Here is a 16,507-nt window from a genome sequence, read left to right as displayed (position 1 = left end):
TGATCTAGCAGTCACACTCTTAGGTGTGTGATTAATCAAATGAGTTGAAAGTTTATGGCAGCACGAAAACCTACCCACAAATGGATACAGCAGCCTAACTCGTAATTCCCAAAAACTAGAAGCAACCAAGTTCCCCTTAATAGTCAAATAGAAAACAAACTGTGGTATATCCATGCGGTGGAATATTGCTTGTCTGTAAAAAGAAATGAACTAGTAAACCACATGGAGGAACCCTAAACGCATATTGCTAAGTGTAAAAGCCAGCATGAAAAGTCTACACACTCTATGATTTTGACTGTATGACATTTTGCAAAAGGCAGGACTAATAGATACACTATAAAGATCAGTGGTTGCCAGTGGTTGAGGAGGGGTTGGGGTAGAGGGATGGGTAGGTGAAGCATGGAGGATTTGAGGGGCAGTGAAACTATTATATATGATACTATAATGGTGGGTACATAACTTCATGCATTTGTCAAAACCCATAGAATCTATAACACAAAGAGTCAACCATATTGTACACCATGGACCTTTGGTTAACAAAAACAATAGCAAAAAGGAATTAACTATTGATACACTTTAACAACTTGAATAAATCTCCAGGGAATTATGCTGAGTGAAAAAAATCCAATCCCAAAAAGTTATATGCTGTGTGATTTCATGTATGTAATATTCATTGAATGGCTGGATTATAGAGGTAAGTAGCAGATCAGTGGTTGACAGGAGTTAGGGAGGGAGGTGGGGATGGTTATATGAGGCCAGTGATGGATCCTTGTGGTGATGGTCTCTTCTGTATCTTAACTGTGGCTGTGGATACCCATCACTGGCAAAATGCATAGAACTAAACACACATACACACACACACACACACACACACACACACACAATCACATAAGCATAAGCAAAAGTGAGACATCTGAATAAGATCAGTGGCTTGTATCTATGCCAGTGTCCTTGTTGTGATATTTTAATACAGTTTTATAAGATGTTACTGTTGTGGAAAACCAGGTAATAGGTACATGGGATCTTTCTGCATTATTTCTTCAGTTGCATGAAAATCTACAATTATCACAAAAAAATAATTTTACTTTAAAAACAAAAGTGGCTCTATATTTTATCTGTAGACATATATATATACATATACACACATACATGGGTTAAAAATATTCTGCATTTAGTAATTTAAATAAAAATAGAACTTCTACTTTTGAAAGCTCCTATGTCATATGCTATAAAGGGAGTATAGTTAGACTCTAAGTATGTCTCATGAAGTAAAACAGTATAACTGCTGGTCTTAACCATAGGGAAGATAGTCCCCTTACTTTAGTGTAATTTTAGTATTCCTAAATAGGGACACACATTCCATTTAAGGTTTCAAAGGTAGTTATAGTTATTACTATGTGTTTTTTTTAAGCCAGTAAACTCTAGCATTCAGTATTGAAATCTCAGCTCTGTTTTTTTTTAATAATTTGTCATCAAAATAACAAAGGTTGACAGATGTTATATTTAATTCACCGCATTTCTAATACCGACTGGAGATAAAACACTGCTAAGTGCCTCAAGAGTTACAAAAAAGTGTCTGCCTTCCTGACTTACAGTCTAGTCATGTGGAATCACTCAGGTATTCAGCAAACATTTCCTGAGATCCGACTTGGTTCCACACACTATGCTAGGCACTGAGTTTCCTGACAATCTTTGCTCTTCTGAAACTCATAACTTAGTGGATAAAAATAGTACAAAAGAGCATAAGACGTAATATGAAAATCACAAGAGAAGCTCAGAGAATGGCATGGGCTTAGAGGAGAAAGAAATCACATCAGGTCAAGCCATCCAAAAAAAAAAAACTCACAGAGAAGACAGCACGTGAAATAGTCCTTGAAGGAAGGCGCAGCACTTGGGGCCATGGTGTGAGACATTCACGTGGAAACAGGGGTCGGAAGTTGAAAAGCATAGTGCTTGTTCTGTGACAGTTCATAGACCTATTCCCCTGGAACCCAGTGAGGTGAGATCATTAAGACTGGAAAAGGTACAAGAGCAAGGATTTGGCAGGTGAGAGATCACCCTTGGAGATTTTTATTAGAGGGAACAGTGTGACTGGAACTACCTTTTTATTTTATATATAATGATTTTTATTTTTTTCCATTAGAGCTGGTTTACAGTGTTCTGTCAATTTTCTACTGTACAGAATGGTGAGCCATTACACATACATGTATACATTCTTTTTTCTTACACTATCATGCTTGATCATAAGTGACCATAGTTCCCAGTGCTGCACAGCAGGATCTCATTGCTAATCCATTCCAAAGGCAATAGTCTGCATCTATTAACCCCAAGCAGCCCATCCATCCCACTCCATCCCTCTCCCCCTTGGCAACCACAAGTCTATTCTCTATGTCTATGAGTCTGTTTCTGTTTTGTAGATAGGTTCATTTGTGCCGTATTTTAGATTCCACATATAAGTGATGTTGTATAGTATTTGTCTTTCTCTTTCTGACTAACTTCACTTGGCATGAGAATCTCTAGTTCCATCCACGTTGCTACAAATGGCATTATTTCATTCTTTTTTATGATTGAGTAGGGTTCCATTGTGTATATGTACTACATTTTCTTAATCTATTCATCTGTTGATGGACATTTAGGTTGCTCCCATGTCTTGGCTATTGTGAATAGTGCTGCTATGAGCATAGGAGTGCATGTATTTTTTTGAATTGTAGTTTTGTCCATATATATGCCCAGGAGTGGGATTGCTGGATCATATGGTAGTTTTGTGTTTAGTGAAAATAGTAAAATTTATGTTAAAATGAAAATAAATAAAAGTAGATGAACTCAGAACTTGTAAAATGCAATAGCATAAACTTAGAGGTGTATAAAGTTATTCACTTGGCAGAAGAATTGCTATGTTTTTCTAAAATTAAAAATCCATTGTCTTTAGATATATTTATTCCTATAATTTCCCCAAATGTGGTAACTTGAGCACATAATATGTGATACTGAAACTGTAAAATCTGAACAAGAAAACAAGTATTAGTGAAAATAGAAGGAAAATGATTTTCTTTGAAAAAAATGTTGGTATCACTGAAGAAGATAGATTTTAGCATATGACTGTATAATTACCATATGGAATTAGGCCAAACAAGAAAATGATGGATGGTTTGTGAGCCTGGAGCACCAAAAGGAATGTAATGTCTGAATGTAGTCGGAGATTAGCAAAAGCTATCAGTATAAGAGGGAGGATAACAAGGGTTTTTTTGGCTGCACCCACGGCATGCAGAAATTCCCTGGCCAGAGATTAAAGCTCCACCACACAGTGACCCAAGCCACCTCAGTGACAATGCTGGGTCCTTTAACTGCTGGGCCACCAGGGAACTCCAAAAGCATAGATTTTTTTTTATGTTAAATGTTTATTTCTGGAAAATCTTGCAAATAGTGGTTGCCTGTAGATACTAAATAAGCATATGATAAGCCATGGTTACATACACTAGATTTGGGAGCTGTTTGTCTCTTAGTGGTTGTAAAGTGATAGTTTAGGGCAGGAGAAGTTTGATTAATTTAATATGCTTGGTTTAATATCACCTTTCTGCAAAGGTGATCTTATCAAGTTATTAGCAATCAAATTTTCTCATTTTTGGACCTAATTTTGAGAAAATAGAAAATATAAATGAAAGAATGTTTCAGAAATACATGCTAAACCTTAGTAAAATAATTAAATGACAATAACCAATAAATTAATAAATATAACCATCTGTGAGAAAAGCATTGGTTCTTCCATACATTTATTGTACCTAGTACGGTTCTGAGTTTGCCTATCAAGGTTAGTTTTCCCTTTGGTTTTGCATTTCTGTTGGAAGTGGCCAACAGCTTCCATCCAGTTCTTTATCCTGGGTCCTTTTGGAGATATCTGCTTTCATAGCATATGAAAGCCTAAACATAGTAAGAAGCAGAAGCTTCTTGAAAGTATGAAGATGTTGCCACATTGACACCGGACACCCTTGAATCATGTAGGATATGTTACATTAAATGACTCACTTTAAGTTTGCTTCTTTTCTGAAAGGGGATGAATCATATACAGGTTGCCAGAACCTCTGAAATGGCAGACTTGTGGTAGTAGAGTTACCTTAGAATGGTGATTAAGTTCTTTGGGAAATCAAAAGATCAGAGTTCAAGTCTAATAATATTATCACTTAGGTAAATAAGAAATGGCAATATTTAGGAGAGGATATTTACCAATTGAAAAAAGTTAACGTGGATAAAAAACAAGACTTCCTCACAACAATCACTCAGAATATTTTACATCGTTGAGGATTAAGAAATACAAACTACTATGTACAAAATAAATAAGCTACAAGGATATACTGTACAGCGCAGGGTATATAGCCAATATTTTATAATTTTATTTTTTTATTTTTAAGTTTTATTGAAGTATAGTTGATTTACAAGGCTGTGATAATTTCTGCTTTACAACAAGGTCATTCAGACGTACGCATACACATATCCATTCTCTTTCAGATTCTTTTTCCACACAGATTATCACAGAATATTTTAGCGTTCTCTGTGCTATGCAGCATGCATAATAACTTTAAGTGAAGCATAATCTATAAAAATAATGAATCATTATGTTGTATACCTGAAATTAATGTACTATTGTAAATCAACTATACTTCAATTTTAAAAAAGAGTATTTTGCAGTTTTGAGTTTGGGTATTGTTTTTTCTGATAAAGTATTTAGTTTTGGGTTCATAGCACAACTGAGAGGAAGGTACAGAGATTTCCCATATACCCCCTGTGCTCACACATGCACAGCCTTTCCCATCATGAACATCACTCACCAAAGTGATACGTTTGTTACCAAGAATGAACTTACACTGACACAGCATAATTACCCAAAGTCCAGAGTTTACTATAATTCTCTCTTGGTGTTGTATATTCCTCTATAGGTTTGGACAAATGTATAATGACATATATCCCTCATAATGATAAAGAGTGTTTCCATTGCCTTAAAAATCCCATACACTGTCTAGTCACCACTACCCCCAACTCTGCGCCTGGCAATCACTGATCTTTTTATTGTGTCCATAGTTTTACCTTTTTCAGAATGCCACATAGTTGGAATCATACAGTATGTAGCTCTTTCAGACTGGCTTCTGTCACTTAGTAATATACATTTAAGTCTCCTCCATGTTTTTTGGTGGCTTCATTTCTTTTTAGCACTGAATCATATTCCATTATCTATATGTACCAAAGTTATTTATCTCTTTACTTACTGAATGGCATCTTGGTCACTTTCAAGTATCTGTGTGTAGGTTTTTGTGTGAATGTAAGTTTTTTCAACCTCTTGGATAAATACCAAGGACCAAGACTGTTGGATTGTATGATGGAAATAGTTTAGTTTTGTAAGAAACCATCAAACTGTCTTCCAAAGTGACTGTACCGAGAGCTCCTGTTGTGGCACATTGGAAACAAATCCGACTAGTATCCATGAGGACTCGGTTCTATCCCTAGCCTCACTCAGTGGCTCAGGGATCCGGGTTGCTGTGAGCTGTGGTTTAGGTTGCAGATGTGGCTTGGATCACATGTTGCTATAGTTATGGTGTTAGGCCGGTGGCTACAGCTCTGATTCGACTCCTAACCTGGAACTTCCATATGCCACAGGTGTGGCTTTAAAAAGCAAAAACAAACAAACACAAAAACAAAGTGGCTGTACCATTTTTGTACTACCACCAGCAATGAATGAGAGTTCTTATTGCTCCACATCTTCCTCAGCATTTGACATGGTCCATGGTCCAGATTTTGGCCATTCTAATAGGTGTATAGTGGTATCATTATTTTTCATTATTTTTAAAATTTGTATTTCCCTGATGACATATGACGTTGATCATCTTTTCATGTGCTTATGTGCCATCTGTATATCTTCTTTGGTGAGATGTCTGTTAAGGTTTTTGGCCTATTTTTTAATTGGGGGTTGTTTGTTTTCTTGTTGTTTAGCTTTAAGATTTCTTTGTATATTTTAAAAAGCAGTTCTTTATCAGGTGTGTCTTTTGCAAATGTGTTCTCCCAGTCTGTGGCTTATCTTCTAATTCTTTAAACATTGTCTTTTGCAGAGCAGAAGTTTTTAATTTTAATGAAGTCAGGCTTCAGTTATTTCCTTCATAGACCATATCTTTGATACTGTGTCCAAAAAAGCATCTAGGTTTTCGCCTATGTTATCCTCTAGGAGTTTTATAGTTTTGCATTTTACATTTAGGTCTTTGATACATTTTGAGCTAACTTTTATGAATGTTATGAAGTCTATGTCTAGATTCACTTTTTTTTGCATGTGAATGTCCAGTTGTTCTGAGCATCATTCATTGAAGATACTGTTTTTGCATCATTGTATTGCATTGGCTTCCTTGTGAAAGATCAGCTGACTATAGTTATGTTAGTCTCTTTCTGGACTTTGTTCCATTCCACTGATCTATTATTTATCTTTGCTTTCACCAATACTACATGGTCTTGATTCCTGTAGCTTTATAGTAAATCTTGAAGTTAGGTAGTGTTGGTCTTCCAACTTTGTCCTTCTTCAAATTTGTTTTTGCCTTTCCGGGTCTTTTGCCTATCCATGTAAACTTTATAATCATTTTGTCAATATCTGCAAAATAATATGCTGGGATTTTAATTGAGATTTCATTGTATTAGAAATACATTGATAGATCAAGTTGGAAAGGACCAACGTCGACAATTTTGAGTCTTCCTGTCCATAAACATGGAATATCACTATTTACTTATTTGGTTTCTTTTTATCAGAGTTTCATAGTTTTCCTTGTATAGATATTGTGTGTATTTTGTTAGACTTAAATCTAAGTATTTTGGTTTTTTAGGTGCCAGGGTAAATGATTTTTTGTTTTCAATTTCAAATTCCATCTGTTCATTGCTGGTATATAGGAAAGCCATTGAATTTTGTATATTAACTTTGTATCCTTCAGTGGTGCTATAACCACTTATTAGTTCCAGGAATTCTGTCATTCTTTCAGGTTTTTTGCGTAGATCATCATGTCATCTGTGAACAAAGACATCTTTATGTCTTCTTTCCTAACCTGTATACCTTTTATTTCCTTTTCTTGCGTTATTGCATTAACAAGGTCTTCCAGGATACTGTTGAAAAGGAATGGTGAGAGGAGATATCTTTGCCTTGTGCCTGATCTCACTAGAAAAGCTTTGAGTTTCTCACTATTAAATATGATGTTAGCTGTAGGTTTTTAGTAGATAGTCTTTATCAAGTTGAGAAAGATTCCCTCTATTCCAAATTTACTGAGAGTTTTTATTATGAATGGATACTGGATTTTGTCAAATGCTTTTTCAGCATCTAGTAATATGATCACACGATTTTTCTTTTTTAGTCTGTTGATGTGATGGATTATATTGACTGATGCTTGAAGGATGAACCAGCCTTGTATACCTGAAATAATCCCACTTGGTCATGGTGTATAATTCTTTTTACACATTGTTGGACCTCATTTGCTAATACTTTATTGAGGATTTTTGCATCTGTGTTCATGAGAGATTTTAGTGTATGATTTTATTTTTTTTATAATGTCTTTGTCTGGTTTTGGTATAAGGGTAATGCTGCCTAACAGAATGAGTTAGAAAGTATTTTCTCTGTTTCTCTCTTCCGAATGAGATTGTAATAATTGGTATAATTTCTTCCTTAAAAATTTGGTAGAGAACCTGGTGTTTTTAGTAGGCTAAATGAAATAACTCAATCTAAAGTGACTGGTTATATTTTTCATTATCAATAAAAAGTGTAATATTGGATAAAACAAGAAAGAAACGATACATTTGTCAAGCTGCTGGAAAGAGTTTTCAAAATATCTCAATATCTCTCAAGAAGAAAAAGTATCCATTACTTCAGGCCCATTCTGTCTAGGTTAAGACCAACACAAAAATTTATTGCAGGTTTGTAAAACTTTCTTAAGTAATATGTTTCAGCTATTTATATTTTACAGCCGAATTATATGATTGAGATTTGTAATCAATCTAAAGAAAATCTACCTTTGAAATTGTTTACATGAAGGAAGGAAGGCTTCCCTTTACATACTTCTCCTAAAAATTTACATCTCCCCCCAACCCCAATCTTACCTATAGAGGACTTCTGAAAATTTATTGGGGTTTTGGTGGGAAGGAGTTTGAAAAACGCTGACCTAGAGAATATTCTGTTTATTGAAGTGGATGCTGGGACTGTGTGTACAGTGTGTGAAGTTTATTCAGTATTTAGAAGAGCCAGATGGACGCCCTCCCATTTGCATGATGCCGGCCTGCTCCTGCTATCGTTCTAAGTCAAGGTATACTAGACGAGGCTACCTCTAGTCTGTACGGCACCTTTATGTGATGACCAAAAGGCACCCCTGCCGTCTGTTGGAAAATCGTGGTGAACTCTGTTTTCGTTAAAAGATACTTTACTGCCCTCTGACAGGCACGTGTCATATTAAACCTATGAACTTGTGGTGTGAATGGCACCGTCTTGAACATGGGTCTGCACCATCGCCATCACGTGGGGCATGTGCAAATAGAAAAAAAGTACTAGAAATCATCTGAGTAGTATTTGCCTATCATATGAAAAAGAGAAACTAGCTTCGTTGTAGTAGAACTCCTGGAGAGTTGCTGTTCAGCAAGTTGGTGGTGTTGGAAGGTTATGGAGGTGGGCGGTGGGCGACGGGGTGGGGAGTGCTTTCATTGACGGCTCCCATTATTGAGAACAAGAGCTTGGCTATCGCTCTTCTCTGTGTCTTCCAGTAAGAAAGCCTAAAAATTCCAACTCCTTCGCCAAATGGAAAAGATTCTCTGTTTACAGAGAAAACACAAAGCTTGCTTCTTCCCCGTCATTAAGCAGGCTGAGTATACTTAGCAGAACTTTTCCACTTAGGGATCCAAGTTAAGGCTATCAGTGACTTTTTACTTGAAATCTAAACATTTTAGAAACATTTGGTAGAGAAAACTATTTGCAGGCTCTTTCAAAAAGAATCGAATAAATAGTTTGGGGGGTTTCCATCTTGGAATTAGGATGTTTATTTAAGAAACTTTAATAAAGCCCTCTTTCAAGTCCATGAAAATTATAGTCAGAATCAAGCGGTGGACTAAGGATTCAGGAAATAGCTATTGATTTGTGAGAGAGCTGCGGGGGTGGGGTGGAGGGGGAGGACCTGGGAAGGAAGCAACTGGATGAGAAATTTTTGCTAATGGTTCTTATTTCCTCCAACTTTGAAAAGCATTCCACCAGCAGCAGAGTTTAAAACATCCTCACTCCCAGATTAGCCCAACTAGATGAGAGGTAGTAATACCCAGCTCAGGCTGTGCTTCTCTGAGCGAAGGCATGAGAATGGGTGGGGCTCACACATTGGTTGCATGGCTGAGTGCAAAGGGGATTTTCAGGGAGGGCAGGCAAGGCAGTAAGGGAAAAGTCCAAAGCCTCATGTCCAAGGGATTGGGCAGAAACCAGGAAAGAATCTGTCTGAGGAGAAGAACTGGCAAGGGAGACACTGATTGGAGAGAGAAAGTTGTACCACAGAAGGTTCCCGAAAGATGCCAGAGGTGGAGCTTCTTTTAGGGTGCCCACAGATGAGCCTGAAGCAGATAGGGAACCATGAAAGAAGCCAAACAAAATTGGACACTAACTTGCCTTTTCACTTACTTTTAAAAACCTCCAGGGGTAAGAGATCAGGAAATAGTGAGGGAAAGACTATCGGAAAAGAATCAAAGAAATGCGTGCTGATGAGTTACAAAAGAGGGCTGAAAGTTCTGTACAGAAAAAATGGAAGCACATGCAGACTGTATTTTGATCAAAGTGACAAAGCTGGACAAGCACCTGGAAGTTAATGTAGAAGTGTAATAGATCTGAAGTAGCCACACTGCAGATCAAAGGCTCTGAATAATTTAGAAAAAGGTGGCTTTTAGCCAAATGCCTCCGATGACATTTCACACTTTCTACCTTTTATTTCTAACTGTTCTTTGTAATCTTTAATTAGTCACCCAGTTAGATTGTCTAATAAATGAACACTTTTAGAATTCCATATTTGCTTGTTTTCTGCATTTTTTTTATTTCAGTGAATTAATGGTAAGAAGGTTTTGTGTGATGTATCATTTAGATTTTTTGATTCCACAGTGATATAAACCCTGTGTATGTTTAGGAAGATCTATAATCCCCAGCTGAGCTTTAATTATTGCTATGGTTAATGAGTGGCCTAGTTTACCCATCCACTGCATGGTCAAGGAGGTAGAAATAAACTTTCCATGGAAGGACGAGCTTTTTAAAACTTACAGGGACCTTGCCTATTAGTAGATATGGTCCAAAGTGACTTCAGCTCCAACCAATAATATGAGTCACTCTCCCTCTTAGGCTTGGGGTGGACCTAGGTGAAAAGAAACCAGAATGTCTGCCTTGTCTGATTATTAAAGATGAAGTCAGGGGCTCTCAACCTTGGCTATACACTAGAATCACCAGAGGTTTTACGAATTCTCACACCCAGTCTGCACCCCAGAACTATCATGTCAGGATCTCATAGGCACAGTATTTTAAGTTCCACAGGCTGTTCCTGGGTGCAGCCAGGGTAAGAACAACTGGATTCAAGGACACAATGCGGGTGCCAGGCACACTTTTGGTGCCCTGTGCATGGGAGCACCTCCTCTTTGAGTTGTTTCCTGCTCCCCCACCTGTACCTTTGCCGGACTTGCCCAGGATGGTTTTGTGTCTGACGTAGTCTTACAACCAAGTAAGAGCTGGCAAATTTGTTTTTATTCTCATGTTGAAAAAGACAGAACTCTCTTCATTTCTCACTTTTAACGTGCCATCTCATCACTTATTTCATGCTTTTATCTTCCTTCTAATATTACTTCTTTCACCTTTAAGACCGAGAATCTGTGAATTTAGGAAGAATTCTCTGTCCCTAGGGATTGAATTTAGCCAAACCTTCGCGAGCATTTCAGAAGGATCAGGGTGAAAATCAAGCTTAAGGAGTAAAGGGGTTTCCTAAAAGTAGAGCACAGTTCATCTATTTCAGTTAAAAATGCCTTCATGTTTTCCAAGCATTTTTTAAAAAACTCTTAAGCATTTTTAATAGGCTTACTTACAAGTCTTGTTGAAAAATAAATAAAATGCACCTGTTTTCATTAAGGGACGAGATCTTTTTCCATCTTAGTTGGTATTGTTGAGGGAGACAAAAAGAAGTCCAAAACTTGGCAATGGGGTAACATTATTAGTGGCATATTGGTCACAGATGTGCTGGTAGAGCTACTTTTTTCCCCCTGCAATTAGTATTTTTATTTATTTATTTATTTGTTTGTTTACTTATTTTGGCTGCACCCATAGCATGCAGAATTTCCCAGGTCAGGGACTGAACCCCACGCCACAGCAGCAACTCAAGCCACTGCAGTGACAATGCCAGATCCTTAACCCACTGCACCACAAGAGAACTCCCTGCAATTAGTATTTTAAAGGTCCACAAATTACACATTAAAGTCCCAATAACCTCCTCACAAAAAGGAAGGCTGAAAAATTATGGTCTTTGCAAAATGCTCATTTTTAAGGTATTCTAAATGTGTTTTTGTCAGTAGGCAAGTGACATACGTCCACTTGCTCATTACACTTTTAAGGGAGAAATGGTGCTAGATGATGCCAACCTTTACTTCTTCTCATCAGTTCCAAATATTTGGGAACTGGAGGTATACTTGCAATACTTATGAATCATAGATTGCTTTTCCTTAAAAATTTTTAAGAAAATCAAGAAGACAAAACTCGAGGCAGAAGGGAACTTGCCTTTAGTAACTTTATCTATTGAATCTTTAGGCCTTCAAGGCAAGGCTATGCGGAGTTGAGCCAAATCGTGTTCAGTTTCAGGCAATCCTAACCAGACTCCAGGGAGAGTATGGACAAGCTAACTCCCGCAGTGGGGTTAGGATTCGTCTGGAAGGAAGTGGTGCTGGCACCAGGATGCCCATGAAGGCAGTTGTAATAGATGGATATAATTCCAGACCTCCAGCTCTCACTGTAAGGATGCAATATAAGGAAAAGTCATGTAGTAACAGAAAAAAAAAAAGGTCAAGAAACACATCTGATAGACATAAAAATAATAATTACAAACTAAAACTGTATTACAAGACCTCTTGAGAATTTTTAACTCCTTTTAATAAGAAAACTAGACAAGGGAATAACTCCTAGAGGGATGATCACTTTTCATCATATTTAAACGGATGAGCTAACACGTTTGAAACTTCATGTAAATTGAAAGTGATATGGGAGTTCCCACTGTGGCTCAGCGGAAATGAACCCCACTAGTATCCATGAAGATGTGGGTTCAGTCCCTGGCCCCACTCAGTGGGTTAAGGATCTGGCATTGCTGTGAGCTTAGGTATAGGTTGCAGATTCAGCTCAGATCTGGTATTGCTGTGGCTGTGGTGTAGGCTGGCTTTGATTCAACCCCTAGCATGGGAACTTCCATATGCTGCACCTGGGGCCCTGAAAAGAAAGAAAAGAAAAGAAAAAGAAAAAGAAAAGAAAGTGATATGAAATTGAACAAAAGGGAAAAATTAGAAGCAGAAAAATTACCTAGGTGAGAAACTGAATCAGATAGGAAAAAAAAAAAAAAAAAAAAAGATATGGCCAAGTTTCCTGATGTAGATAGAAGGTTATCTATTTGTATTTTTAATTCATGAAGAATATCCATTTTAAAATGCTTTGGTGACATGATGATTGCCAAGATGAGGCTTTAAATCAGGAGCTTGTAATATACTTTTCAGCCCCAAAGCTATTTGATAGTCCTGTCAAGGGAATGTAAGCATTTGATGCTACTCCAGTACTGCCTGCTGTCTTGTGTATTACTTGATTTTATAAATGTAAGACATCTCTACGTACAGCTTTCTAAAAGGAAGCCTGTAAGAAAGACTCGAAGTTCTTTTCATTCTCTAAGTGCCTTATGTTGTGACTTCCCATTTCCCTAGGAAAGTGACAGTGTTGGAGGACCCTGATCAGAATATTCACCTGAAAAACCTGTCTCTTCATCAGGCAACCACAGAGGAAGAAGCTCTGAATCTGCTTTTCTTAGGAGACACCAACAGAATGATTGCAGAGGTAATAAGCTTTTCTCCGAAAGCTGTTTCTGCATGTTATGAATAGAATTTTAGGGACAGCAACAATCTGAAATAATAATCTCATCCAAATCTCATATAGGATAAGGAAACCTAGATCCAGAGAAGTGGGGAAACTTTCCCAAGGTCTTCTGGCTAGTTAGTGAGTAGGGACTAGAATCCAATTTCTTTTAATGTTATATTTTTCAATGTTATACAGATTACTTTACAGCTAGCTAATGACACCTCATCAAAGGTCTTAATTATAGGAATTTTTGCATAATTTTTGAAGCTTAAAAATGCATAGTTCCCCTTGTGGTGCAGCAGAAAAGAATCTGACAAGTATCCATGAGGATGCAGATTTGATCCCTGGCCTCCCTCAGTGGGTCAGGGATCCAGCGTTGCCGTGAGCTGTGGTGTAGGCCGGCAGCTGAAGCTCTGAGTCAACACCTAGCCTGGAACTTCTATATGCCATGGGAGAGGCACTAAAAAAAAAAAAAAAAAAAATTTACATCGTTCAGTCTTCCTAATAACCTCTAGTTATCCATATTTTGGCATATGTTTACCCATCCATGTATTTTCATGTATTTATTGAACTAATATTTATAAAGAATTTAGAATAATACGTGGAACATAGGAAGTGCTCTGTGTGTTTGCAGCTATGGTTGGTAGGTCTGGGAACACTGCCATGGTGTCTAATAAAAGTATGTCTCAGGGCAATATTGGGGATATACTCATACTAAAAACTCTTTGTTGTTGATCTGACATTCAAATCTATATGGGTACCTATATTTTAGCTGGGAACCTTTGTCAGGGGCCAGAACTGACCCAGCTTGGTCATGGGCCCTAACCTCAGCCAGTTACTGAGTGGAGATGGAGAGTCACAAAATTCTCTTCCAGTGATACTGCCGTGAGAGGAGTTAAAGTGGTGGTGGTGGTGTGGGAACAGTTCCCCAAACGAACAGCTTGCTACTGTCACTGGCACTTTCCTTTTTAAACCATGCTGCCTGCGTCCCATGCTCTACCTGTCCCTGATAACAAACCACAGGTGAGGACGGTACACTGGGACGATAAGTCGTCCAAAAAGGTCTCCCTCCAGTGACTTTTTTTCTGCCTCATTTTCACCACTTGGAATGCACTGCCTTAAATATAAGGTAGATAAACAGAAACAAAAGTCAGACAGTGAAAGCATGGTGTAGATGCCTATTATTGTGTTGGGCCCTCCGTTTTGTTGTTGTTTTACTAGCTCTGCATCAGTACTTTTCAATAGACTAACAAATACGTTGAGCTTAGGTGCCACATGTGATATGGATTTAAGGATGCTTAAATTATTAGTTTCATTTAAAGAAAGCTGTACATTTTAACTGCAGGATAGCTTCTTTTGTTTACAATATTTTGCGTTTGTGTTTTGCTTCAACATTTTTGCCCAAGCAGTCATCTGCAATGCTCTCATTTGTCACAATGATTGAAGATAAGGAAAAAGGCAGATTAAGAATTAGGGGGTATAATCATGAAAGATCTAACAGACCCCATGAAAAGTCCTCCTCCTCCACACACGCTTTAGTAAATAGCAAACTGAGAGGTGCAGAATAGAGATGGGTCATGCCCACCAAAGAAAGATGAAAAAGGAAAGAATTAGATCCATGAACGCTGTTGGAACACACGTGGGGAAACCCATCCCTGCCCCACTACTGACTTTCCTCTGGTGACACATCCCTACAGAAGTCTCGGCCCCATCCTCACAATTACATCTCCTCATCTTGAACGGTTACAGAGGCTCCTGGCCCCGGTTCACCATGACCTCTCTCAGTTAAAAAGCTTGGCCATTTGCTATTCCAAAGTTATGCCTTAACTTTAGCTGGCTGCATCTTTTCAGACTATTGTTTTATAAAGTTTTGAGTACCTTAAACTTCTTGGTACAAGCTTATCTGTCATGTTCAACCACCTTACAAAATTCCAACCGTCCTTTCCTATTAATGCCTCGTGAGCATTGAACAGTAGTGTAAATAGTTGAAACCCAAAGAAGTCCAGTTCTAATAATTCTGGTTGTGCATTACTATAAAATGTATTCGTTGTTTTTCCTGTGTGAAGCCTGACTTTTTTTAAACCAAGTCTAATAGGTTTTGGATGTGTCTGTGCTTGCTTCTATTTTTTTCCTTTGGTAATAGCTCTCATGTTTTATCGAGAACCTGCTCAATAGACTTGGCATTGTTGTAGACACTTCATATATGTATATATTATTTCTGATCTTATTTTATAGATGGAAACTAAGTCTCAAAGAGTTAGACTGCTTGCTCAAGATCACACCACTAGTAGGAGGCAGAGCCAGAGTTCAGCTCTAAGTCTGACCGTTTCAGAAGCTTATGTTCCTTCCTTGTGCCACATTTCACTAGTGCAATAATCAAATTGACATATGTCAGATTTTTCAAATAAGGATACATTTCTAAATTATTTAAAAAGCTTAGCAAAAAAAAAAAAAAAAAAAACCAGCTTTAGCAAATGTGTAGCACTTCAGTTTCTCTCTTGAATTCGTTGAAAGCAAATACACAAAAATATAAATGAAGAATCACTGTCAATCCCTGGAAATAGTTGATTGTTCAGAGTCTCCAAAGAGGCATGTTTTAGATTATAACCGAGCTGTCAGAATGTAATTTGTCAGCACAGAACAAGCTTACCAGGATAAAAAGAACACACTAATCATTTTTTTTTTTTTCAAAAAAGATGAGGTTCCCAATTTCCCACTTACACAGAAACATCCAGAAGTTGCCATGGTAACCAGAAAACATTTGCAAAACAAAGTCTGAAAGTAGGGACTGAAGTGGAGTGCTCTTCCCTTTCATGTTCTCCACCCAGAACCAGCGTTTTAAGGAAAAGTTATTAAGCGTAGCTTCATCCTCTTTGGATTTTTAGAACTCACTCTTAAATAATTTCTGTAATCCTACCAGTGTGTTGAGTAAAACCTGATTATGTCCTTGGGGGTAGTAGGCTTTTGCAAAAGTTGACTTGCTGTGCCAGGGAGAATAAATACGGTAAAAACTGAATCGTGAGTGAGCCAATGGCAAAGCCCACCAGGAGCAAGTACGACCTTTTGGTCTTATCTTTGAAATGTTGCTCTCTCGGACCCTTTGCTCAGCCCCACCCACAGTCTAGAGCATTCCACCCCCAAGTATGGCCCAAGGATAGATAACTGGTATTAGGGTACCCCGTGGTTGTCAAAAGATAGAGTTTCTTGGATGCCATATCTGATGGATGGATTCAGATTCTCTGCAGTGGAGCCCAGGAATGTGCATTTTAGCATTTTAAATGTGTTCAGGCACAGTTTGGGGGCAATTTAGGTTTTACCATTAAGAAGATGGTTGAAACCCACTCCCAGAAAAAGGTGTGAGCAGGTCCATATTCTGCACCCTGGCAAACACCATGA

General features: G+C 37.8%; 2 protein-coding genes across 7 annotated transcripts in view; both read left to right on the top strand.

Moving 5' to 3' along the window:
* Positions 1-16,507, top strand: part of MOCS1 (molybdenum cofactor synthesis 1) — a 918,787-nt gene that overhangs the window by 313,857 nt on the left and 588,423 nt on the right. The gene's annotated exons all lie outside the window — the stretch shown is intronic.
* KIF6 (kinesin family member 6) overlaps positions 1-16,507 on the top strand; it is a 357,515-nt gene that overhangs the window by 87,829 nt on the left and 253,179 nt on the right. For all 6 annotated transcript variants that reach the window (XM_084968006.1, XM_084968009.1, XM_003128378.7 and 3 more), the window contains one exon: positions 12,961-13,090. In XM_084968006.1, the coding sequence (XP_084824132.1) occupies positions 12,961-13,090 (130 nt within the window). The remainder of the gene's footprint in view (positions 1-12,960; positions 13,091-16,507) is intronic.

This window comes from Sus scrofa, chromosome 7 (genome assembly GCF_054392235.1).
Source record: "Sus scrofa isolate SSC_HxYL_T2T_F1_AM1 chromosome 7, Sscrofa_HxYL_maternal_Yorkshire_Landrace_v2.0, whole genome shotgun sequence".
Classification (NCBI taxonomy): Eukaryota; Metazoa; Chordata; class Mammalia; order Artiodactyla; family Suidae; genus Sus; species Sus scrofa.
Note: the sequence above shows the minus strand (reverse complement) of the source record. Positions and strands in the feature narration are given on the sequence as shown.